This window comes from Nematolebias whitei, chromosome 3, assembly GCF_014905685.2.
Source record: "Nematolebias whitei isolate Nwh7 chromosome 3, NemWhi1, whole genome shotgun sequence".
In the NCBI taxonomy this organism is placed as follows: Eukaryota; Metazoa; Chordata; class Actinopteri; order Cyprinodontiformes; family Rivulidae; genus Nematolebias; species Nematolebias whitei.
The window spans coordinates 26,836,321-26,863,969 of NC_056500.1; the positions used below are offsets into that span (position 1 = coordinate 26,836,321).

At 39.8% G+C, this 27,649-nt stretch overlaps 1 protein-coding gene across 1 annotated transcript in view; it reads left to right on the forward strand.

Moving 5' to 3' along the window:
• The window catches only part of LOC119430698 (cadherin-2), a 69,661-nt gene that overhangs the window by 7,372 nt on the left and 34,640 nt on the right, over positions 1 to 27,649 (forward strand). Inside the window, exon 2 of the mRNA XM_037698165.1 lies at positions 7,658 to 7,784. Within this exon, the coding sequence (XP_037554093.1) occupies positions 7,658 to 7,784 (127 nt within the window). The remainder of the gene's footprint in view (positions 1 to 7,657; positions 7,785 to 27,649) is intronic.

The following is a 27,649-nucleotide window of genomic DNA, read 5'->3' on the forward strand; positions in this document are numbered from 1 at the left end:
GAGATATCCAGCTGCGTGCGTGCCAACAGGGCAAATCGGCTTGCCTAAAGCTTGTCTTCTCTTTGAAGAAATGTTGTAAATGGAGTTGAGGGACCAACTGATCAAAACAAGTCCATAATTATGGTTCAGAAGAAATGCAAGAGTCTCACTAGCAGTTTCACAGACAGACAGAGCAGCAAAGCAGAGAGGGAGGGGAGAAGCATCTGATCTCGGCAAGAGCAAGTGGTGAATGAATGAATGAATAAATGCACCAGATTTTTTTTAACGGGGCATACTGGCTTTTTTTTTTAAATCAGGACAGATTTTTATAAATAGTCTTTTTTTACTTTTATAAATGTGACAGATTTTATTACAGATTGGGCAGATTTTTATAAACGGCTGATTTTTTTAATAAATCATATATGTTTTAAAATGAAATAGATTTTTATAAACAAGGCATATTGATTATAAACTGTGCAAATCTTTATAAATTTGTCCGATTTTCTTAAACAAGTAAGAATATTTTATATCAAGACAGATTTTTAAAACGAGACAGTTTTTTTTCATAAATGGGGCAAATTGAGTATAGACAGGGCAAATTTTTATAAATAGATTTTTATAAACGAGACAGTTTTTTTTAAATAAAATGGACTGATTTTTTAAAATAAACGGCAGATTTTTTTTCAACTGGCAAACGTTTATATACAGGGTAGACTTTTTCATAAATGGGGCAGATTGTTGTTCATGAACGGGGCTGATTATTTTATAAATGAGGAAGTTTTTTCATAAACTGAAAACAATATTTCTTGGCTCATATCAAAGCTTGTTGTTTGTTGATGTGCCATAAAGAAACCAACTAACCATTTTTTAAAGGTTATCAGCAACTGGAAAACACTAAACAGAGTCACAGCCAGGTGTTTTGTCAGCGGGTGTTTCAGGTTTTGAGTGTAGCACACACAGATGTTCAGAGGTTAAGCCAACATGTTTGTTTACATGTCAGGATGATCTGATATTAGTTCCTGTTGGCAGAGTCTTAATAACTGTTGCAGTTTTTTAACACAACAGGGCTGTGGTTCATTTGGGACGCCTATTGGAAGTTCTCTAATTTCAATTGGAAGAATAGCTTTTATGGGTGGAATGGTCCACCAAAGTCAGGTTCAGTATGTACCTAGGTATGAGGGTCACAGTTCTGGAAGGTTCAGTTCAACAGGAGGGTTTAACAGATAATACCTCTCCCAGAAGCAGAGAGGAAAACAAACACCATGGGTGGTTATTAGCAGCAAGGCAGAGTTTGTTCGCTGGTATGCTTATCATAAAATAAAAATAAACAAGTCACAATGTTCTGTTTTTGTCATGCGCTGTAATTCTGACACTGCTGGTTTGAGCCCAGAGACCCGTTGCACAAAGTGGGATTTATACATCCAGTATACTTGCAGGAAGCTGCACTTGAACAGTCCTTGAACTCACAAACAAGCTTAATTGGTTGTCCAAATGTCAAGCCACGCTTTAACAGGGCCGCTAATTCAAGCCAGGTTTACAACATCTTGGATGGATGCGGGTTCACGGTTTTCCTATGACACACTCGGTGGATCACAGATCTCCTGATTAAACAGCATCCCACTTCCCTCCAGCAGAGCAATGGAGGATGATGGATACATATGAAGAAATGAAACACATGATCACTAAAAGAGAAACACTGCTACCTTCATTAAGCAGAGAGAAAGATGGTGGAAAATTAGAGTGGACCGATCGAATGCATCATTTATTTCAAAAGCATCCACTTTTTCAAGGTTCAAGGTTCTTTATTGTCATTCGCATCACATGTGGTACATGAAGTGGAACAAAATTGTGTACCCAAGGTCCCAGTTACACACAAATATAACTAAAATATAAAGTATAAAAAGAAACAGTATACTAGGATCTAAAATATATGCTAAACACTAATAATGTAATAATGTTGTCGCGCCATTGAATCTGTTTCCAAGTTATCTTCAAATTAACAGATTTATACTTTGCCTTACAAATGAGCAGTGGAAGTCAGACCCACAGCAGGAAATGAACCATGGTTATTCATAACACTAATTAAATTTATTTTGTGGAATGGCAATTATGAACATCTCTGAGACAAATGGCACAAGACCACAGCTATATATATATATAATTTTATTTTTTTATTTTTTTTTACAGAAAATAATGTTACGAGAAGCGAAAAAGATACAGCACGTTCAGACCTCAAATATTGCAAAGAAGAAAAGTTCATTTTAATCTCTTATCATTTTCAACAGTGAATATTTTTCCTCATTTAATGGTCATACAGCACAAATGTGTGGTGGCCCAAAACACACCTGGCAACAGGTGAAAGTTAAATACAAGAACATTCTGCAGACTGATAATCTGCAGCTGATGATGTACAGTACAGACAAGATGTGGAAATGACTTGGAAGATGTTTCCTCACACATTGGACATTGTCTGTACTGATTTTAGTGATACTTACACACCCATTATCTCTACAGCTGAAGTGATGAGCAGGCTACTCAATCAACCTCTCTCATCAGTAAACAGCAGGGCAATGTGCAATAATCATAAATGATGATCACACAAATAATTATAATAATATTTTTATTGTTGTTTCAAATATTAGGAGTGGATTTAAACCAGCCACTAAGGAGCGCAAGCCAGTGTATCTCTTGTGCCGGTCCCAAGCTCAGGTAAATGGTGAGGGTTGTATCAGGAAGGGCATCCAACGTAAAACACTTTTGCCATATCTAACATGCGAGTTCATCTAAGCATCACCCTACCATATTGGTTAAGGCTCGGGTTAACAACGACCGCCAATGGTGCTGTTGACAAACAGGTTGTCGATGGAAATTGTGCTACTGTTAGTCAAAGACTATGAGGAGGGATACATGTCAGGAGGCAGAGGGAGAAGAGGAAAGTCAAGAATGTAGGACTGAGGGACGTGAGGGTGCTGTAGAAAGAGAAATAGAGTAGGGGTGGTCCTGAAGGAAGAGTTGTCAAAGAATGTAGTAGAGGTGAAAAGAGTGTCAGATTGGGTGATGTGCCTGAAGGTAGAAGTAGAAGGTCTAATGCTAAATGCTGTCAGTGTTATGCTCCACAGGCTGGATGTGACAGGTTGGATGTGAATGTGAAGAGAAATTTTGGAAGGTTGAACTTATAGAGAGTATTTTCAAGGAAGAGAGCGCTAATGAATTAAGAGAATGAAAGGGAAAGAAGAGTAGAGGTCATAGAAGCTGTGAACCATGAAGCGGGAAAGATTAATTCAAGTTCAAGTCAAGTTTATTGTCATTCACATCACATGTGGTACATGAGGCGAAATTGTGTACTCAGGGTCCCAGTTACACCCCAAAATAGCAAAAAATATAAAGTATAAAAAGAAACAGTATACTGGTATATAAGGATCTAAAATATACACTAAACGAACGCCAAATGGTACGCTAAAAGATCTAAGATATATGCTAAATGCTCATAATGTAAAACAATATTGCATATGAACAGCAGCCCTAACATGAGTCTGTGGTGAGCAGATGGATATGAATGAATACAGCCATATGAGATAATCAGTAGCCATGAGGATGAAGTTTGGAAAGCTCTGAAAAATATGAAGAAGGGGAAGGCAGTAGGACCTGATGACATACCAGTGGAGGTTTGGAAATGGAGAGATGGCAGTGAGGTTTCTGACTCAAATATTCAGTGGCATATTTGAGGGTGAGAAAATGCCTTAAGAATGGAGGAAAAGTGCTGGTGCCCATTTTTAAGAACAAGGGTGATGTCCAGAGTTATAGCAACTAGAGGGGAAATAATGTGATGAGCCACACAATGAAGATCTGGGAAAGAGTTGTGGAAGCAAGACTTAAGACTTAGACGAGAGGTGACTATCTGTGAGCAGCAGTATGGTTTCATGCCAAGAAAGAGTACCACAGATGTTATCTTTGCTTTGAGGATGCTAATGTAGAAGTACAGAGAGGGTAAAAAAAAAGTTGTGTCTTTGTGGTTTTAGAAAAAGCATATGACAGGGTGCTGAGGCAGGAGTGGTATTGCATGAGGAAATCTGGAGTGGCAGAGAAGTATGTTAGACTGGTACAGGACATGTATGAGGACAGCAGGACAGTGGTGAGAAGTTATGTAGGAGTGACAGATAGCTTCAAGGTGGAGGTGGGAATGCATCAAGGATCAGTTCTGACTTCTGAGCCCCTTCTTGTTTGCTCTGGTGATGGACCGACTAACAAATGAGGTCAGGCAGGGATCTCCATGGACCATGTTTGAAGATGACATTGTGATCTGTGGTGAGAACAGGGAACAAGTGGAAGAGAACTTGGAGACGTGGAGGTATGCACTTGAAAGAAGAGGAATGAATGTCAGCCATAGTGAGCCAGAGTACTATGTGAATGAGAGAGGGAGGCCGGTGGAGCAGTGAGGCTAAAAGGAGCAGAGGTCACAAAGGTGCAGGACTTCAAGTACTTGGGGTCCACTGTTCAGGAAAATGGGGAATGTGGTAAAGAGGTGAAAAAGAGAGTCCAGGCAGGATGGAGTGGATGGAGAAAAGTTTCAGGAGTGATTTGTGACAAAAGAATGTCAGCAAAGGTCAAAGGAAAAAATTACAAGACAGTGGTGAGACCAGCTATATTGTATGGTCTGGAGACAGAGACATGGACAAAAAGACAGGAGAAAGAACTGGAAGTTGTAGAAATGAAGATGTTAAGGTTCTCCTTACGAGTGACAATGATGGATAAGATTAGGAATGAGATCATCAGAGGTACAGCACAGGTTGAGCAATTGGGAGGTAAAGTTAGGGAGGCCAGACTGAGATGGTTTGGACATGTCCAGAGGAGGGACAGTGGGTATATTGGTAGAAGGATGTTAGAAATGCAGCTGCCAATAAAAAGAGAAAGAGGAGATACATGGATGCAATTGAGGACATGGACATAGTAAGGGTGAGGACAGAGGATGCAGAGGACATAGAGAGATGGAGGAGGATGATTCGCTCTGGAGACCCCTGAAAAGGGAAAAGCTGAAAGAAGAAAATTAGGATTGGATTTAGTTTTAAATAGTTCTTTGCCAGTATGATAGTTATTTAATCTGTGACGTTTTCACACAAATAAATAAGAATGAGGCAAATCCATACATAGGAACATTGAATGATAATAACAAAATGTGACATTTTACAGTTTTTGGTTTAAGTAGAAACAATTCAGTTCTCTTCTTTACTTATTTTGATCACAGAAGAACGCCCCTTGAGCACTTGTAACCTATGACAGATGCTTTGAGTCTGCTTTGTGGAGCAGAAGAGCAGAGGGGGGTATTTGCTTATATGTGTGTCATTGTGAATCTAGGACACAAAAGGGGTCAGGGGGGAGTCATGTTGGGCTCAAAGACACAACGCACAAAAGTCTGGACATTAATTATCATTGTATTTAATTGACCCAGTTGTCTGCTGCTCTTCTTGGTGATTAATAATGATTTTAGTTCAAATGGGTTGAACTCTGCTTTTTTTATTTGTTTTGTTGCTCAGCATTCGATTTGCTCTTTAGTTTTGAGAACCAGAAAACATTATAAAGTTGTTTAAATAATTATTCACCAGTCGTCCTAGTATCTCCACACATTGCTCTGATTTATTAGCTTCATGTTCAGTTTTTTGAACATTTTAGAATATAAATGGTGCATATTCTAGAAGTGGGAATCTTTAAGTAACCTCACAATTTGATTTTGATTCAGAGGACCACCGTACATTTCTAATAGTATAATAAATATTATAATAGTATAAAATGGATGTGCTTTGGCGGCTGGATGGATGTGTTTTGGTGGATGAATGGATGTGCTTGAATGTTTTGTAGCAGTTTTTCTGGAGTTGAAAGATTGCAACCAGTGAGCTGTGTGGCCATATTTTGAGCAGCCAGGCTTAGAAAATTATGGCAGTAGCACCACAGAATAACATGAACAAAATTGACTTTAGACATTTGAAAACTGATTCTGAATCTTCCATGTCTGCAATATGATGCATCTAATAATCTGGGGGCGGCTGTGGCTGAGTAATTAGAGCAGTCATCCTCTAATGCAAGAGTTGAGGGTTCAATTCCACCAGCAGTCACATGCCAAAATGTCCCTGGGCAAGACACTGAACCCCTCATTGCCTCCGATGTGTGTCCCATCAGTGTACGAATGTGATCTAAAGCACTGATTAGTCTTTATAGAGACATAGTAGAGTGTTGTATGAATGGGTAAATGAGGGCACTGATTATAGTGTAAAGGGCTTTGAGTATCTTGATAAGATAGAAAAACGCTATATCAGTGCAGTCCTTTTAAATCATATGTGTCAAACTCAATGCCCGGGGTCCAAATGTGGACCTCGTTGACATCTTATCTGGCCCCCCAAGATGTTATTTTAAACGTTTTACTTTTATCACTTTAATTTTTTCAGCAATCTTTGATTATGATTCAAAAGTGCAACAGAGAACGTCAAATGAGGCCAATCAAACTCTTGTTGATGAACCTGCAACCAAGAAAAAATGTTGGGTATCTGACTTGAGTTAATGTAGATTCTGAAACTGGCCCTTAGTTTGAAAAAGGTTTTAATTTTGGCCCCCTTTTGTAAGTGGGTTTGACACCCCTGATTTATTATTTTTTAATTTTATTTTTATTTTTATTTCGAACGACAATAAAAAGTAAAAACAAAGAACGAGAAAAAAATAATAACAGTCATGCCAATTGACATGCAATTTTACACAATTTGTGCGAAAAGGAGCAGGTAGAAGATAACACTCTTATGATTTCCTGCCCCGTCATACACATCAATATACAATCATTTTAGTCTCCCCACACCAAATAACCCTTATAATATTAATAATAATAATAATAATAATTTAAATAATAGATTTTCCCTAATCCTTATTTTCAACTAACTGACCTAATGTCCTTTTCTTGTTGTTGGGACTTGAAGCCAGTAGGAATCAATTTATGGAAGCTGCCAGGTTGTATTTTTGGAACCAGAGTCTGTGCACTAGTAATGTGGGGCTTTAAGCCTACGTTCCCACACACACACAATCATTGTGTCACAGAAGCTTTTTTTTAAAGCTTCAAATAACTAATTACAACTAAATCTATTAGAATAATAAGTTTTTGAGCATAAAGAAACAAGCCAAGGTAAGAACTATATACTGTACAACAAAAAATACAAAATCCTTCTAAGTTCTGTTTGTTATAAAGAGCAATGTTCTGTTTTTTGACATGTAGGGTGCAGGACTTAAAAACCTATACTGAAACCATCTGACAGGGAAGCTGGTCCTGTACGGCTTCAACTTCCGTGTTACATTCCAACGTCTTTTTATTATTTACAATATAGGATTTTATAACCCACTCCTAGTTGACTTATTCAACAGGACATAAGAATCCTGTCAGCTGGACTTTTTGGATTCTTGAAGGCGTTTTGTTTTTCATCCCAGATCCTTTTTTCTGTTGTTCACAATCTCCTTTTAATTTAACTCATTATTATGTTCACACAAAAAGTCTTTAAACAAAGTCGGTTCTCAAAGACTACATTATGCAGTTTTGCATGGAATTTCACCAACAATTTGACAAGATGACATCATTTAGGATTCCAGGAACCCCAAAAAAAAGAAGTATTTTTTATCCCTTTTTCTGTTTTCTTCTTTCTATCTGCAGGTTGTTTTAGCTGAGCAGTCATTGGCACACAAGCAGGAGTCGTTGCTGTGTTTCAGGGGATTTATGCAGGAGGAGAACATCATAGAAGTCGACCAAGAGCTGGCTAAGGGACAAGCTGTGTTCAACGGTCAGTCCACACACATGTTCTCACAGAAACTTAAAGAGAAAGCAGCTGGAGTTATTAACCTGCTGTTGGGTGGAAACATGAGTCCTGCAGAACTCCAGGAGTACAGTCTAAAAGTCAGACTGGTCAACAAGTTTACTGAGTGATGGTAAGATTTGTAAATTACCGGTAGTTGAATGAGTGTTGGTCAGACTGGTCAACTAATTGACTCAGTGAGGGTCAGACTGGAAAATCAATTAGCTTAGTGAGGATTTAGACTAGCCTCATGGTTTATTCAGGGAAGGTCAAACTGGTACACTTGTAACCGAGTGAAGCTAAAATTGGTCAACTGGTTGACTGAATGTTGGTCAGACTGGTCAACTGATTTACTGAGTGATTGTCAGATTTGTAAATTACCGGTAGTTGAATGAGTGTTGGTCAGACTGGTCAACTGGCGCAAACTAGTAAACAATCATCTTTGGTGTGTACTCGTACTTGTATTCATAAAAAAAACACCCCGGTACTTTGGACCGATACTATTTTATGCTTGGTGATGTCATTTCCTCTTCCATTTTGCAAATAATTTTTTTTTTAATGTCCACAGTTTAGAGATATTTTAGGATGAACACAAGTGATGTAAAGATAACAGACAGTTTGATGTGTCCTTAATAAAAGTAAGGCGTTTCTAAGGTCATTGTGTAATGTTAAAGTACTAACTTATTATCTACTCTGAGTCAGTACTCAGTATTGGTACCCAAATGGAAGTACTGTACTTCAGTACAAGGAGAATCTGAAGAAAACTAGTTTGTTTCATAAAGCTGCATATGTCAGGTTGTTCTTGGAGGATGTTTGTTGGTTGTCAATCTGTTTTTTCATTTGATTTTTAAAACACAATCACAAACAGTTGCACTGCTCATCAGAGAAAATTATGCCTGAACATGGTTTAATCCATATAATTATTGACTGATGAAATTTAGAGGCAGAAAACTTTTCTTGTCATCTGAGCACAAGGAAGCTTTCTTCTGTGTAATGAGGTTTCTCTTTCCTTAAGGTGCAAACATGTTGAATATTTTGATTGTACCATGTATTCAACTGGATTTTAATAGTGGAAATCAAGCTCAGTACAGTATACACACGTTTGTATGAGAGCTGCTCCTCCTCCCACAACCTCTGAGAGAAAGAGACGTCCCTGAACCAAAGACTGGTCATATTAGGAGTTTTGGGGCTGCAGAGTCCACTTCTCTGTCCTTTGGTAGTTTTGGTCTTTCATTGTTTTACACACTGTTGGTACTTTAGCTGTTTGTATTCCCTGTGACAACCTGTATCAGGCCTGGTTTAACTCCTGCTTCAGAATAGTAACACGGACTCTCAAAAGACATGAAGTGATATGGTTGCTCTTTACAGAAACCTGTGTTGATTGGTCATGGAAGTTCAGCACTTTTCAAAACTTTGTTCACGTTATTAAAGTAGAATGTACAGTAGTCCCTCACTGATGTCCCATTTGCACTGCTCCTAGTCAGCCCCAACTCTGCTCAGCTCAGCCTGGATTCGCACCTGCACTTTAGCACCTGCACTTTAGGACTGATTCTGGAGGCGTGTCCAGAATCCAAGTCCTGCTAATGAGAGTTCTGCGATGAGTTAAACTCAAAACAGTCTGCTCCTCAGATAATGTTAAATTATTATTTTTATATATGAATGTTTCTGTTCAGTGCCCTGAGACAACTTCTGTTGTGACTTGGCGCTGTATTAAAAAACTGAACTGAATTAAATCTGATGAACCCGTTTCTACAAAACATCTATATTTAAATCTAAAAAAGGTTAAGTCTGGTCCTCTGGACATTCAAAAAAAAAAACAAACAAACAAAAAAATCATAGAAATTTTTCTTCTTTCATCCGAAAGACTTCTTCAGTCTGCTGTGCTGTATTCAGCTCATAGCTATTTATAAGACTGATTTTCTACCTGGATTATTGAGCATGCATCAGGGTATCTATATTTAAAATTCTATATTTTTCTTCATCATTTGATGTATTTGCACTCATTGTGGTTTTGTTTCTTGTATACAGATTATTTTTTCTTGTATACAGATTATTTTTAGGATTGAATTAAAGTTTAGCTTTGATTTAAAGCTTTAATTTAAAGTGTACTTCGTGTTTTGTGATTTGTACATCTGTGGGTTAGAATAATGTTGAACCAAAGGCTGTGTCTCTTCTTTAAACATGTTTGAGGGAAATATTCCTGAGATCACCCAATATTTTAGTCTTTTTATGATTTTTCCAGCTGCATTAACTGTAATTAACAGATTATTTAATAAAGTCAAAGTGAAAACAGGATTTCACTATAAAGTCGGCACCGTTTATTAATTTTTAATATTCACTGATAAAAAAAAACTTTTTTATACATAAAATGTTTTTAAAAAGTATAAACGTTCCACCCTTCGTCCCGGTCCTCCTGCCTGCCAGGGCTCGGAATCCGGCCTTTGTGAGCAGGCGAGGCCGGGGCTCGGGGGCCGACCTCGCGGGCTTCAACAGGTCGGCAGCTCATATGATCCTCCGCGGTGACACCGCCCGCTCGAATTTTGTCGTCAGTCACCAAACACAAAAAAACGCCTGGACTTCAGCATTAAACACGGCATTGTCATTATTGTTTTTAAAATCTTAAAAATAGATCCAGTCACTGCTCCGCGTCCCGAGAAATTGCAAATGGCGGATCGGTGAAAAGTTTCTGAGATCTAGTGACTCCTCCCCCTGACCAATCAGAGTCCTGCATTCACATTTTGGTCTGGAGTCAGCTCAACTGAGCTCGCTCGGTCCCACCAGAGAAGCAGGGATGAAAAGAGGTCCTGAATCAGCTTCAAATCAGCTAAATAGACTAGCTAAAGGGCTGGTGCAAAAGTGTTCTTTTCGTTGCGGGCTGCCCAGAGTTGGGGCTTATTAGGGGCAGTGCAAATGGGGCATTTCTCTGGTGCTTGGGCTCGTTGTCTGAAACCTTAGAAGGAGCATAATGTTTGGGTTGCATCGTAGGGCTTGAAATAAATTCAGTCTCTTACAAAAATTTCACAAAAGAGCACAATGAAAGAGAGCATCAGACTGTTGCTATGGTTACTGAGCCACTCAGCGCCCGGGATACAGAGCACAATGCTCTGGTTGGTTGCCTTCCATCAATCAGCCAATCTTGTGTCGTGTACAATCTTACATTGAAAACCCATGAAACAGTGAGTCCGCGAAAGTCGAACCACGGCGCGAAGTAGCGAGGGACTACTGTACTTGAAACTGTCGCGCTCCTTAACTCTCCTGCTACGCTTGGGTCAAAAAGGCCCATAATGCCAATGTCAGCTGGAAGGTTAACCAATGAACGTGTTCATCACAACATAGACTGGTCTGTCTTTGCCTCTTGGCTCCTATATCTCCTTCTTATGGTTTGTAGTGCTATTTCAAAAACCCGCAACACACAGCTACAGCTGCGGAATCCTCCATTGTTGTTGTTGATGATGGTTGTGCTGGTGAATGTCTCGAGCATAAGTGATGTGGCTGTTGCACAAACACACCATTCCTTTGGATGTGTTTAAACATCTATAGAACCACACTATAGTGCAGGGCTATTCAAGTGGCAGCTGGCCGGGTAAGTCCAGCCTGCCGATGAGTTCATTAATTTAAATGAATAAATAAATAAGTGAGGGAAACCTATAGATATTTTGAAATGGCAAATATTTAATTTAGACAGGCAATCCTGTTATTTGTCCATCTTGTTTTTCAGCATTTTCACAAGCACACCATAGAACACCATAAGATGAGCCCCCTCATCACAGTAAGCATCGTCTTATATGATACAGTGCCTGGCGTGGAATTAATCTGAGGTTGGTTTTTTTTTTCTTATTATTATTTTTTCCTTCAGTGAGAGTATTCACTGCAACTATTACTGCCTTCTCCCTTATACTTACCGGGAATAACCAATGACTCATGGTGCCAGTTTACAACCAATAACAGAGACTTCAGCGTAAATGTCAAAGCAACCCTGAATAGGACATTAACAAGAACAACCCATTTCCCCACTCAGAAACGTAGTACACAGTCAGAAACATTGCACAAATAATTTCTATAAGGCTACCCAGCATGCTTTGCAGCTCATATACCATCTCTCAAGGACTCTCCCACAGACTCTTTGTGAGTTTGGGGGAAAACAAAATAAAGTTCAACAGAGACAGTCATCTTTGCTTTAATCTGGGGACTACAAATATCTGTGTTTTGGTGTTAATAACTGTTAATAAGAATTAAATTAGCAGAAACACGAGTGAAAGGCTGCATGCTCTTTCTCTCTCCGGCTGTGCAGAGAGTTCTGATGAACTGATCATATCAGGGTGTGATCGCCCGCGAGCCGGATTAAACTACAACAAACAGATTTATTACTGGGGGAATATTGATGAGGATGCACAGCAGCTTTGTAGTTAGTTTAAAAATTAGTTAACCTCAAAGAGGATGGATTAAGCGAGTTACAGTAGTCCCTCATTTATTGCGGGGGTTATGTTCCGGACATTCTCGCAATAACTTAAAACCTGCAGTTAGAATGCTCTATTTATTTTACTATTTATATATATATATATATATATATATATATATATATATATATATATATATATATTAAGGCTTTATAGAGCAAGTCCGCGAAAGTCGAACCACGAAGTAGCGAGGGACTAGTGCACTGTATTCATTTTAGTAAAAGACACAAAGGAGACAGACATTCAACACGCATCGTGCTCGCTTTAGTCCAGCTGAGTTCTGCTCCGCCTCGTTTGGTTCTGCTCAAAGCTCACACCTGAGCGGAACGTGGATGCTTCACCTGAGATTTATGAACCGTTTGAGGAAGAACGGATCTGAGCAGAACTGGTTCTTAATGGACCCACCTGGAACACCAACATGTTGGTCATTCAGAGAACATTAAAATGGTCAACTTTTGTTTTGTAAAGCGTAAAGATTCGGCAAGTCAGAGATGTTGGAATAATATCTGTGTTAAATAGGAGGTGTAGTGTGTCATTTTTGTTTTTAATATTATTTCACATTAGAATATCACCACTTTTATTGCAACGAGATAAATCTTGAAATGTAATTTCTTTGAATTACACTTTTGGGTTCATTTATGATTCAATGCAGCAAAATAAACACATTTAAAAGTTAACAGATCATTGTAATACTTGGTTTATTTACATAATGACTTTAATTGTTGGATGTCTGACCTCTGAGCTGCTGGCTTTCAGTAAATGTGGCCTCCTGAGTAATTTTGTTGAATAGTCTTGCCGTAGTGGGACTAAAGTTCTTACAACTCTTAAAGCGTACTTAAACCTGTTTGGTCTGAAACTCCATGTTTCAGAGTTTATTGGGTGTTTAAAAACTTAGCTCTAAAACCCAACGCTAGTCAGAACCCCATTGTTCTTTCAGGCTACGGTCTCACTTGGTTGGCACCTGAACACTGTTAGAATAAACACGGTTTATACGTTAAACTCTTTCTGATCTTGTGCTCTTGATTAAGACCACTTGGAGTGAGGGTCTGCTATGTAAAAGTGTAGAAACGTTCTCTTTAAAGCAACCGTTTGTTTATATCGCCTCCTCCTCCCGGAGTTCTAACGTCTTCAGCACCAATCTGTGCCTCAGTGATGCAAGTGGAAGATTGGCCTCTTTGTGTCATCATGTACAGCCGCTGAGTTACACTGAGTTCAGTCACTGCTTCTGGGTTCGGTTGGTTTCACATATTGTTTTACGCAGTAACACCAACACTGTGCTGCCCACAGATGTGCCTCCTTGCTATTCAGCTAAGCTCAGTCATGGAGGATGGATACATATTTAGGAAATATTAAATATCTGCTTAATTAAACTGACCTGCCTCTACAGTCTCCAAACCTGTTGGTGCAGGGCTGAGCAGACAAACAAGCTCCTGGAACTAGAACCAACCTAACAAGAGGGCATGAGATTGTGTCAGTGAGAAAGAAGGTGTGAGTGTGTGATCACATGCTTATGTGGGCTCTTTGGATTCTAACAGCAGAGACAGAACTCGACAGATTCTGTTGCTTAGTGTGGCTCAGAACTGCTCCTCACCCAGCCTGTTGGAAGAGACACTTCATCACGCCTCACCATTTACTGGCTTCACTGAGCCTGAACTGAACGCTGCAGGAGCCTCTGAGCTTGAAACAAGGAACATACCAGTCTCCGATTGGTCTGATTAAACACTGACAAACGTTGAATTAAACACCTTGTATTCTTTGAAGGAGTGCATATCACCCCACCTCTGTTCATGTCAGATTTCTAGACTTCAATCATGTCATGTTGAAAAATGAGAAATGATGTGGCCTTCGTCTTGACTTGTTTTATCTGAAGACAACAGTAATCCAGATATGGATCTGAAGACGTAGAGATTCTTATGACTCTTTAAACACATGATGGACAGTCTATGAGTGTTAAATAAAATATATTACAACCACATTCCTGCAGAGCTCCTGTAAAACACATCCTATCCCAGAAGCCCCACAGTGTTCATAAGTTATCTGGAGATATGGAGTTATCTCGCTCTTGAAAATGTCTGGACTGACCCTCTCAGCAGAAAACACAGGAAACATTTAAAAAGAGCTGTGCTTGCTCTGTGTTTTCAGGAACAGGCAGCCCTGCTGTCAGAGGAAAACTTTGTGATGACGATCAGTGTGAATTTAGCGTTACATCCACAGGGTTCTCTTAATCTGACAAAAAAAAAAAAATCTCCTCTTACTGGAAGTAGCTGATGTATTTAGAGTCAGGTTTTTGTGGAAGTACAGTACACAAAAACATGGGGTGGAAAGTTTATTCAGCTGCTGCCCGTGTCTTTGTGCAGTGTGTGTTTGTGCATGTGACACAGGTGTGTGTTTTCAGAACGACTGTCTGTAAATAATAATCAGAGTCAGAGTCAGAGTTTCTTTATTGTCATTCGCACCTCATGTGGTACATGTGGTGGAGCGAAATTATGTACACAGGGTCCCAGTTACATCCAACAATAAAATGTCTAAGAAAAACAGTAATAACATCTAAGATATGAACTAAGAAAAACATCAACTAAATATACACTAAGCACTCATAACATAAAACATTGAACATCAGCACAAACATGAACATGAGTCTGTGAGCAGATGTGCATGCATGAACACATCAACATTGAAACAGATCAGCAGCAACATGAAACAGATCAGCAGCAACATGATATGGTTTTTCACAGTGATTATTCTAGTTAGAGATTCATGAGTCTAACAGCCTCAGGGTAGAAGCTGTTCCTCAGTCTAGTGGTTCTACACTTAATGCTCCTTAACCTCCTTCCTGAGGGGAGTGGGGCAAAAAGTGTGTGTGCTGGGTGAGTGGGGTCCTTCATGATGCAGGTGGCCCTCTTCCTGCATCTGGAGGTGTAGATGTCTGTGATGGTGGGGAGACTGATTCCAACAGATTTCTGTGCAGCCTTCACCACTCTCTGCAAAGCTTTTCTTTCTGCCGCTGTGCAGCCTCCATGCCACACGTTGATGCTGGAGCACAGGATGCTCTCCACTGCACACCTGTAGAAGGAGGTGAGGACTGAGCTTCCCAGACCAGCTCGCCTCAGCCGTCTGAGGAAGTAGAGTCTCTGATGAGCTTTCTTGATCAGGCTGGTGGTGTTGTTGCTCCAGCTGAGGTTGTCATTCATGTGTACACCCAAGTACTTGTAGCTGGAGACCACTTCCACCGCATATCCTCTTATGTTCAGGGGGGTGTAGGTATTTTTGTTCCTTCTGAAGTCCATAATCAATAGCTATGTTTACATGCGCAGAATTCTCTGACCGGATTGAAATGTGTTCTGTTTGAATAATTCAAATGTGTTGTTTACATGGGCACAATCTGTTCATGATGAGCGTTTACATGCAGTGGGCTTTGTTCTGACCAGCAGTACTGACATGCGCAGTGTGGTAAACTCTCCTTAAAAAAAACCACCGAAGAAGAAGTTCTACTTCCGGGTGAACGTAAACAAACCTGAGCACCCAAAATGGACCCGCGACAGGTTTTAATGATGTTGGAGACGTTACTGCACTCCCTGACTGAGCTACAGATAATACAGATCATTTTGAGCTCTTTCAAAGTTTCTAGTAGAATTGTTGTGTCGCTCACCGACCAGTTTTACTTCCCTACATGCTAATATTATTAGCGTTAGCCAGGCGGAAATGGCAAAGTCGCACATGCGCAGTCAGGTCAGTTTTTCACCATCAGATAAAAATGAACAGATCAAGCGTTTACATGCGCACCGATCGGGTTTCGGATCGGCGTAAACCACCCGTTTCGTTCTGATCAGAAATTATAACGGATCGCGCCGAATACACAAAAAATAACCCGAACGGAGCGTTTACATGACACACTTTTATTCCGACCGGCCATTTGATCCGGTTACTTATGTCCATGTAAACATACCCAATGAGTCACTTCTTCTCTGCTTCTGTCCAACAGGAAGGTTGTCCTGCTGTTAATAATCTGGGTTAAATTGATGCTCCTGTTTCTGCATAATGTACATGTTTTTATCTGGACTTTGTGTGTGTGTGTGTGTGTGTGTGTGGGGGGGGGGGGGTCAGGCTGAGGTCAGTCACTGTTTTGTACTTCCTGTGAAATGCAGTAGTGTTGACTGATCTGACCTTTTCGTTTTCCTATCCATCCTTCCCGTTAAAGATCTGAGTGTTGGTCAGTGATATGCCCCCGTCCAGCTGTGGAAACCCCCATCCTACTAACCAGCAGTGTCATAGCACATTTATCTCTCCGCACCCCCTATAAGTATTTGTTTTCCTCCCTCTCTCCTGCCCGTTTTCTCTCGTCAAGCAGGAGAATGACCTACTTTGTACCAGAACCTCGTAAATCTTCCCCTGCTGACAAATACAGAATGTGTGACTGAGAAGTTTCCTTTTACCATACCATGCCATGCTGTACTTTACCATATTTTCATTCATTCAACATTTATTTATACAGGTTAAATCTCACTGAGCCTTGGGGACTCATTTACAAGAGAGACCTGATTTCTTTAACAAATAGTGATGACAACAGTGGACAACAATAGACAGTCATAAAAGAGGCATACAAATGTATTTCTTTTACAAATTAAAATAACATAAAATGGCAACCAAAAGGACAGTCAAAAGGAAAAAAGTAGCAAAAAAAAAAAAAAAAAGCAACTAGATTATAAGGCAGTGTAGAAAACTAAAAACAGGAACTGCATTGGTTTTTGCCAGGAACTTAACAGATGTTTGAAGCCACTTAGAGAGGTCATGGTCGAGAGCGTCAGATCTTTTTGTAAGATATTCCAGGAAATGGGAGCAAATTAGGAGAAGGTCCTTTTGCCTACTTCAGTCTGCACTGAGGGGACACTGCATGTAATAATGTCCTGAGAGCGCACACTGTAGCTGCACTCACGCAGAGACATGTAGGAGGAGATGTATGAAGGCAGCAGACCAAGAAGTGATTTAAAGATGAAAATGTACCAGTGAGAGAGTCTGCGTGAAGTTAATGATGTCCAGTTAACCAGTGAATACAGGGTGCAATGGTAGGTGCGATAGTTACAGCCAGTCATGAATCTTAATAATGTCACCGTAGTCAATGGAGGGAAGGAAAGTTGCAGTTACAAGGCGTTTCCTAGCATTTAGAGTTAGACAGGATCTATATATACCATACCATTTATCATACCATATACGATACTGTACTGTACCATATACCGTACCATACCATATATGGTAAATGGACTGCACTTATATAGTGCTTTTTTAGCTACAAGTACTTGGGTGTACACATGAATGACAACCTCAGCTGGAGCAACAACACCACCAGTCTGATCAAGAAAGCTCATCAGAGACTCTACTTCCTCAGACGGCTGAGGCGAGCTGGTCTGGAAAGCTCAGTCCTCACCTCCTTCTATAGGTGTGCAGTGGAGTGCATCCTGTGTTCCAGCATCAACGTGTGGCATGGAGGCTGCACAGCTGCAGAAAGAAAAGCTTTGCAGAGAGTGGTGAAGGCTGCACAGAAGACTGTCTGAGTCAGCCCCCCCACCATCACAGACATCTACACCTCTAGATGCAGGAAGAGGGCTACCTGCATCATGAAGGACCTCACTCACCCAGCACACACACTTTTTGCCCCACTCCCCTCAGGAAGGAGGTTAAGGATCATTAAGTGTAGAACCACTAGACTGAGGAACAGCTTCTACCCTGAGGCTGTTAGACTCATGAATCTCTAACTAGAATAATCACTGTGAAAAACCACATCATGTTGCTGCTGATCTGTTTCAATGTTGATGTGTTCATGCGTGCTCATCTGCTCACACAGACTCATGTTCATGTTTGTGCTGATGTTCAATGTTTTTATGTTATGAGTGCTTAGTGTATATTTAGTTGATATTTTTCTTAGTTCATATCTTAGATGTTATTACTGTTTTTCTTATACATTTTATTGTTGGATGTAGCTGGGACCCTGTGTACATAATTTCGCTCCACCACATGTACCATATGAGGTGCGAATGACAATAAAGAATCTCTGACTCTGACTCTGACTCTCTGACTCTGACTTTTCTATCTTATCAAGATACTCAAAGTGCTTTACAACCCAATCTGTGCCCTCATTTACCTGTTCACACAGCACTTGACTCTACTAGATCTCTACAAAGCTAATATAAATCTGTTGAGACTAATCAGTGCTTTATCAGATTCATACACTGATGGGACACACATCAGAGGCAATGAGGGGTTCAGTGTCTTGCCCAGGGGCACTTCGGCATGTGACTGCTGGTGGAATCAAACCCCCAACTCTTGCATTGGAGGACGACTGCTCTAACCACTCAGCCACAGCTGCTCTAATATATTAATATATTATAATATACAATATTGTACGATATCATATACCATACTGTACTGTACCACATGCCTTACCTTACCTTACAATGCCATACTGCGCCTTACCATATACCATACCACATACTATATACCATACCATAATATACTGTATCATATCATATCATACTGTACTATATACCATACATACTAGGGGTGTAACAGTACACTAAAATCACATTTTGGTTCGGTTCAGTTTCAAGGAGGTCTTGGTTCGGTTAATTTTCGATACAAACGGCCAAAATAAAGACTTACAAATTGTTTAATTTGAAAATATGCCAAGTAAACAATACGTTTGTATAAAAATAAATAAAAGCAACCCATTTGGATGATATTTTCAATAAACGGCACTCTGTACAATAAGTAAACTATACTAACAATAATAAAAATCTTAATAAATACAACAACAGTCAAAACCCGAACAATAAGCAGCAACAGACCATTTTTTTACTCACAACCTCTTCTTAGACCTGCTCCAGAAGGGACTTGCTACTTCCCACCTGGAAAAGTCATCATAGATTTCTCAGATGGAGGTGATCTTTGGTGAATAATTTCCAAGAAGAGGAACTCAATGACATCCACAGACTGCAAACAACACAAAGAGGTAAAAAAAACAAAACAAGTTGAGTTACCGTAGTAGGACTAAAATTTAAAAAGTTAATTAGATAATAATAATAACAATATCTCTTCTTGAATGGTCATCATTTCTGTTGAATATTCTCTTGTTCATCATCATCAGGGCAGGGCTTTAATCTGGGCTCCGGGGCTTTTTCATAAAGTGCTGGTACAACTTTTGGCTTAAGTGTTGACGTGGGATGTCATAGGCAGCGGGGCTCAAGAACTTTAAAGGCGGCGCATCAACAACATTTGGACGTAGATCCATAGCTTTAAAAACTCCTACAGCTTGTGTTATTGCTCTGGACCGATCTGAATTACCTGATAAAGGTTGTTTAAATGCTGCTGTTATCGGTCTTTGCAACAAGCTGCTTTTCTTGCTTGTAGAAGAGACGTTCATGTTCAGATGATGTAGTTTCAAGCGCATTAACAAGTTAGACGTGTTGCTGCTGCAGATCCAATCTCCGTGAAACAACATCGATACACAGCTTTGGATTTGTTCTCTTGTCTTTTAACAAGAAAGCCATAATGTTCCCAAACATCTGCTCACAGACTCATGTTCATGTTTGTGGTGATGTTCAATGTTTTATGTTATGAGTGCTTAGTGTATATTTAGTTGATGTTTTTCTTAGTTCATATCTTAGATGTTATTACTGTTTTTCTTATACATTTTATTGTTGGATGTAACTGGGACCCTGTGTACATAATTTCGCTCCACCACATGTACCACATGAGGTGCGAATGACAATAAAGAAACTCTGACTCTGACTCTGAAACAGGAGACCGCAACGAGAAGCTAGGCTGCTAATTCTACGTGTGCTGCAACATAATAGCACCGTGCTGAAACACACGTAGGAACTTTAGTTCTGCGGCGCATAATCTCTCGTTAATAAAATTTAACGAGAGAAAAAATAACCAAAACGGTACGCACGTGGAACAAACCTAACATGCTGTACCGAAACTGTTCGGTTTATGGTATGTAACATGTACCGTTACACCCCTAAAACATACCTTACCATTCCATACTATATTTTACCTACATGTTATCATTAGTCTCAAGCAGAGCACACAGCCACATAAGTTTTCCTATAGGTGGCCAGAGTAAGTCCAGAGTAATTCTGATGGGGAGGAGCTAACTTCTGTAAACTTCCTAACACAGGAACGCCACGATCCCTCTATGTGAAAAAAATTAAGTCAGTCCCTGCCATTAAACTGGGTTTGTCTGATGTCTTCCTTGTTAAATCCAAACCTCATGCAGATGAAGGATCCAGAGCAGTTTTTCTTCAGAAATATGTCACCCATTTGCTGTTACTGAATGCTCTCTGACTGCAATTTGTTCTCTAGAATAGTGGGGGAGTTTGAAGACGTGGGGGGCTGACATGGCTGTCAGAATGAGAGGGGGAGTGAGCTACTGCATTTGTAGAAGCTGGAAAAAGATATACTCTTAGTAATTAGATGCATTCAACTAAAAAAAACTGTCATAAAAATTTATACTTAACAGACATAAATAGAAAGGAAATGGCTTTAGATGTCTTCTCTAACCTTTGCGAGTATGGTCGTAAAATATTTGAAAAGAAGCAGAATTTGATGACATCAGAACCAGCTGGAGGTTAACTTCTCTGGGCATTAACTCGTCTCAGATAAACATAAAACACTCAGAATCCATAAAAAAAGAAAAAGGTTTGTTGCTCGTCTAGCTGTACCCAAATATTTTATCAGCTACTATCTGAGATTTGATCTTTGGGTTGTTATCCAATTTTCCATCTTGGATGTCAGGTAGTGAACTTGTGTTTTTCACGTGTATACTTACTATCTAGGTGTTTTACGTATCTAACTAGAATGTCTCTGAAGAAAGTGTCCAGAAGAAAAAAATATCCAAATTTCTTCTATAAAGCCAAAAGTCATTTTGGGCTTTGTTTAATACTCAAAGCTATAACAAAGCCAGAGCTGTACTATTTTTTGCAGCTGTCATAGTCTATGTCTTTTCAGTTATTTAGTTAGTTTATCTTTTAGTTTTATTTGTTCTTGTGGTTTATGTTTGATTCTTCTGTCCCTTGCGTTTTGGTTCAGCTCCCTGTGTTTTCATGCCAGTTCTCATTTTTACTCTCCATTGGCCTCCTCAGTTGTTCTTCAGTGAGTTGCTCCTTCACCCATTTTCTAATTAGTAATCATCCAGGTCCAGTCCCTTCGTGGACCGGGATAGCAGCAAAATGTGGTTTTCCCAGAATCTAGTTTGTGTGTCTATCGGAATGTAATCATTAGACACACATCTAATGCTGATGGCTGCTACATACAACTAAAAATAAGAAACACAACAATAATTTAGCCCATTTTACGTGTATTGATCTAAAACGTTGTGTGGTAGTGCAGGTTCCTGCTTTTAGCGTCCACGTGGTTCCACTTTGTTTCCTGACATTAGGTATATGATGAAAATGATGATAGGAAATGACAAAGTTGTGTCATGTAATACCTACATGTACGAAACTCTGACTGGCTGTGACAGAACCACTGACAGAACACAGCCACCTCCATGTCAACATGGCGCTGGCTGATACATCCAGTTTATTCAAAATACAGTATCAAATACTGCAGCTTTCCATCGTGGGGCATCAAGTTGGCTTGATCATGACGAATAAATGAACAAACAGGAAATACATCAGTTCTTTGTGGATCTTTTTAAAAAGATCCCAACTTTTGGAGACTACTGTATTTTACTACCTGGACATGTTTGAATTTGAAACAACTACTGGCTGAAGTTTTTTTTTTACCAGAGAAGTCCTTGATGTTGGCTGCACGACTTGGATTTTATTTAAGGTGAACGTTGCTTTACTTCAGCTCTATGTATGTAGCCCATTTCTTTGTCTTATGAAGGTTTGTGAGTAGTTCAGAACTGAAAATGCTCAGACTTCTGGACTTCTGATCAACCACACATAAGGAGGCCTGCTTAAGTGCAAGCATGCTGTAAATGTGCTAATTGTGTATGTGTGGAAATTCTTCTCTTATGATAACATTTTTATGTTGAAGTGACAAAAACCAGACTCTGCATCTCTCATTACCACAGATATGGATAGTGTGTGTGTGTGTGTGTGTGTGTGTGTGTGTGTGTGTGTGTGTGTGTGTGTGTGTGTGCGTGCGTGCGTGTGTGTGTGTGTGTGTGTGTGTGTGTGTGTGTGTGTTGGGGGTGGTGGGGGGTGGACACTCCCACGGATGGTGGTGGTTGTACATATTCAACTAAATCCCATCCTCCTATTCGTCTCTTGTTGGATTCCTATCTCCCTCTCTGTTTCTGTCTCGCTGCCATTTTCATTGAATTGACTGATGTCTTCACGCCTGACCTCTCATCTGTGTGCATGTTATTCTGAGTGCTACAGCTCATGTTGGGACTGTACATCAGTGCTCGAGTTAAAGGGAGAGCTGCTCCTCCATTGGATGGAACTTGTTGGAAAGATGTACTTCACATTTTAGACCCAAATTGATTGATGAAGTCAAATGTCACAGCTGTGTCTTCCAACTGAGGAACTGCCTCGTAGTCCCCAGAAGATGAACCCAAGGGACTGAGTTCATGTCAGAGTCTGTTTTTAGCATGTTCCCACATTAAACTTAATTTTGGATCTTGGTAAACCTGTACACTCAAGTGGTTCTGACTTAATGTCCTGACATAATAAAACTTAAAGTGTATATTTTATCATCTAATCATCATCAAATCACAATAAACTGACTAAAAAGGGTGTGCTCCTGCAGGAACATGTAGTCCCAAAGTTTTGAGATTTAGTAAAAATTTCAGAAAGTAATCACTGGATGAGCATCTACAACTGATTAACTTTTAGCGTTAACATGGTTCAAGATGGGAACCACAGCTGATCAACTTTAGCTAACATATTAATGGTTAAAACTCATTAAATATATCAGATATCAAGCTAAAATTTTGAAGTGGTAGTAGCTGAGAGTGATTCAAAACGCATACTCTGACTGTGACTTCCTGTGAATTTACATGAGACTGTGCATATGTCAAAAACAACCCATTTCCACACTAAGAAACATTGTAAACAATCAGAAACATTGCACAAACAATTCCACAAGGCTACCCAGCATGCTTTGCAGCTCACACAGTCTCTCTGGGCCTTTCCCACAGACTCTGTGAGTTTGGGGAAAAATAAAATAAAGTTCCACAGAGACAGACATCTTTGCTTTAATCTGGGGACTACAGATATCTGTATTTTAGTGTTAATAACTGTTAATAAGAATTAAATTAACATAAACACGAGTGAAAGGCTGCATGCTCTTTCTCTCTCCGGCTGTGCAGAGAGTTCTGATGAACTGATCATATCAGGGTGTGATCGCCCGCGAGCCGGATTAAACCACAACAAACAGATTTATTACTGGGGGAATATTGATGAGGACGCACAGCAGCTTTGTAGTTAGTTTCAAAACTAGTTAACCTCAAAGAGGGTGAATGAAACGAGTTATTTTAGTAAAAGACACAAAGGAGTCGTTCAACACGCATCGTGCTCGCTTTAGTCCAGCTGAGTTCTGCTCCGCCTCCTTTGGTTCTGCTCAAAGCTCACACCTGAGCGAGACGTGGACACTTCACCTGAGATTTATGAACCGTTTGAGGAAGAACTGGTCTGAGCAGAACTGGTTCTTAATGGACCCACCTGGAACACCAACATGTCGGAATGTTGGAATAATATCTGTGTTAAATAGGAGGTGTAGTGTGTCATTTTTGTTTTTAATATTATTTCACATTAGAATATCACCACTTTTATCGCAAGGAGATTAATCTTGAAATGTAATTTCTTTGAATTACACTTTTGTGTTCTGTTTATTGCATTTATGATTCAATGCAGCAAAATAAACACGTTTAAAAGTTAACATATCATTGTAATACTTGATTTATGTACATAATGACTTTAATTGCTGGATTGCCAGACCCTGGCTTTCAGTAACTGTGACCCCCTGAGCAATAGTTGAACAGCCCTGGGTTTTTGGGGATTGCTGAACATGAGCGTAGAAGGAGTTTACTTCATCAGGTAAAAAGTTATGGTTTGTTGTGTCTATAGTGGAGCTGTTGTAGTTTCTCATCCTTTCTGCACAAGTGAAAAGAAAAAAGAAAAAGGTAACTAATAGTCAACAATATTGGAATGAAAAAACAGTCAACTGGAGTTTTTATTTTACTAAGTTTTAGTGAGGACATGGGCACCAGCAACTTGGATGGATGGATGGATAGATGATGGATGGATATATAGATGATGGATGGATGGATGGATGGATGTTCAAGTGGATAGGAGCTACATTGTGGAGAAGAAGAGAGGCAGGTTGTTTTTTTCTTACATACCATACCACTTTATTTATAGAGCACTTAAAACAGTGACAAGGCCAACCAAAGTGCTGTACAGACAAAACAACAGGTAACACACAAAGCAAAATACAAAATGAAGTAAATCAGAATATAGACAAAAAAACGATGCAGATAATGAGGACAAACCAGTGTGGAGCGTACAGGATCAAAACACAGATCATCTGGTGTTGAAAGCTGCTGAATAGTAGTGGGATTTTAAACGGGACTTGAAAACCGAGAGGGCAGTGTCTTGTTCAAGGCAGTGTAGAGTGACGGGTCCTGGAGAGTGGATGGAGACAGTTTATCCACCACCGTGTGCAATGGTGGAGCCAGGGAGTGGCCAGTGGTGGCCTTGGCCCCCCATAGATTAATCTGCGTCCAATCCAATTATTTGAAGAAACTATACTTTTAATAAGTATATAAAAAAGAGCATAGTTTCTTCAAAATGATGGGGTTGGCCGGTTTACACACACACACACACACACACCCACACACACGCGCACACACACACGCACAATGAGTGTGTGAGTGTGATGTTGGCCATTTTGGATTTTGACTTGGCAAAAGTTTTGAAAGGAACCTTTCTCACGCCTAAGTGCAGCCACACACCAAAATGGAAATCAGCACATTGCTTAGGTATTAAGCAGTTAGGTTTTGGCGTATTTCCAATTCCTCTTCACTCCACGAAAAGATTCTCAAAAATCTCTAATGACCTTTGAATATCTAAAAGAAACCCATTTAATCCAAAAAAAGATGTCATCAGGAACATCCAGTATTCACATTACATTCATAGTTATTTGAATGCTGACCATGATCACAAATACATGTAAAGATGTTTGTCATGATTGGATGTAATTTTACCTTAGAATGTGTACGATAAGAAGATGACAAGCAACAGTTGCCCTCTGAAATACTTTGTGTCGAGGATTAATTCATGACAAATGTTGCTAATGCTACGAACAAACAAACACACATGCACACAAGCAGGAGCAAAAACGTGCGTGCGTGTCAGTCTTAAATGAGAGACAGAGAAAGTTGAGCCCTACTCAAAGCGGAAGAGACACATTGTCTTGATTTGCGGGGATGGACTGCCGTGACATTCAGGTTTTGCTCTGCTCAGGCTGCGTTTCGTGTTGGATACCGAAATGTTTTTGCCAGTGTCCAGAGCAGCGGGGCGTGGTGCCGTCTCAGGGGGGAGCTGGGGCTCAGGGGGGATTAGAGGATCTCTCATCATACAGAGGGACTGGAAGGGGGTTGTTGATGCAATTTCAAAGTCTGCCTTTGCTCCAGCTATGATTCAACTCTTTAATTTATGACTGGAAAATACCCTCATCAGTTGGAAGCCTCTGTTTGTTTTGTTTGTTTGTTTTTGTGCACGTCTATAGCGGATCAATCAGAACAGGAAGGCAAATGTCCCATGTGGATTAGCTCATAGTTCTTAGTTGTCTGCTGACTCTGTAATCCCGGCCTCAGTGATGAACCTGCAGTCCCACACTTCACCTCCCAACATGTCGTTAAAGACAAGAAATAAAGTCCAAAACGCACAAAGACAGAAGAAGAAAAGAAAAATCAGAACTGTTTTCTCGGCATCCTCAGGCTCAGCGTTTCTCACACACACCACATTGTTTATTTCTACACATCTGCCTCCTTTAGAACCTTAAATCATGAAAGAATTAGAACGTCTTTGACAGTTCCACACTCCACTGCCGCAAACTCTTCTTGGCTGTTTTTGTTTTTCATTCAGTTGATCGTGGTTTCAACTGGAAGCCTGAAGTACCATTCATTAAAACATGTGTGGTACAGAAATGTTCTTCCGCTTCCTAACATGTAACATTTACAACGACATGTACTGTATCTGTGGTCCTCCTGTTAGAAACTATTAATCAATCCATGTTTTTTGGCTTTTTGTTGAACTCTCCTGTATTCTGATGCTGTTTAAAGACGTAAATAGTGAATTAAGTTGACTTTATTATACTGTTGTTAATCTAAAGAGCAAAAAGGCTTTACTGTCTCTTTATGTAGTGTGTAGCAGTAGTAGTAGTTCAGCTTCTTAGCAATCTTTGTGTCTGTGGTAGATGTTTTTAATCTGAGGACACATTTTAACTTTCCTTTTCAAGAATTATGATCTGAAAGCAAAGAGTTCAAAGACAGATATTGTGAGGTTTGTGGAGGATTGGTTCCAAGTACAGACTCAAAGGCTCAAATGTAAAATAACAAAATAGTTCATTTAGAAAAACAGAAACCAAAAAAAAATGTGGCAGCTGTAACTAAACTAACATGGTAACATAAAAAACAGGGAACACATGACACAAACCTTGAGGTGAGGACTAATAATGCAGAAATGGGGGATGGTGGAACAGAGAATAATTAAATAGTTGTGGAGGTAAATGGAAAAAGGAAACACCTGGGATAATTGTTGATTGGGTACAGGTGAGGGTGAGTCAGATTGGAGGTCAGATTATGGATCAGATTGTGTTTCTGTTTGTGGGCCAGATTGCTGATCAAAGTGTGGGTCAGATTGTGGATTTGATTGTGGCTCAGACTGTGGTTCTAATTGTGGTTCTGATTCTGATTCTGATTGTGGGCCCCATGGTCTGCTTGATGGTCAGATTGTGGGTTGGATTGTACAGTAGGTGTGATTGTGAGTCAGATTGGGGTACAAATTGTAGGTATGATTATGGGTCTGATTGAGGGTTTTGTGGATCAGATAGTGGTTCAGATTGTGGGTCAGACTGTAGCTCAAATTCTGAATGAGATTGTGGATCAGACTGTGGGTCAGATTCTGGATCTGACTAGGTCCCATTTTGAGATTTTGAATGGGTTAGGCCAGGTAAGGGTAATGGATGGATGATAGATGATGGATGGATGATTATAAATGGATGGATGATAATAAATGGATGAATAGATGATGGATGAATGATGGGTGGCTAGATGATGGATAGTTGGATGGATGGATGGATGGATGGATGATGATAAATGGATGGATAGAAGGTGGGTGATGGATGGATGGATGGATGGATGGATGGATGGATGGATGGATGGAT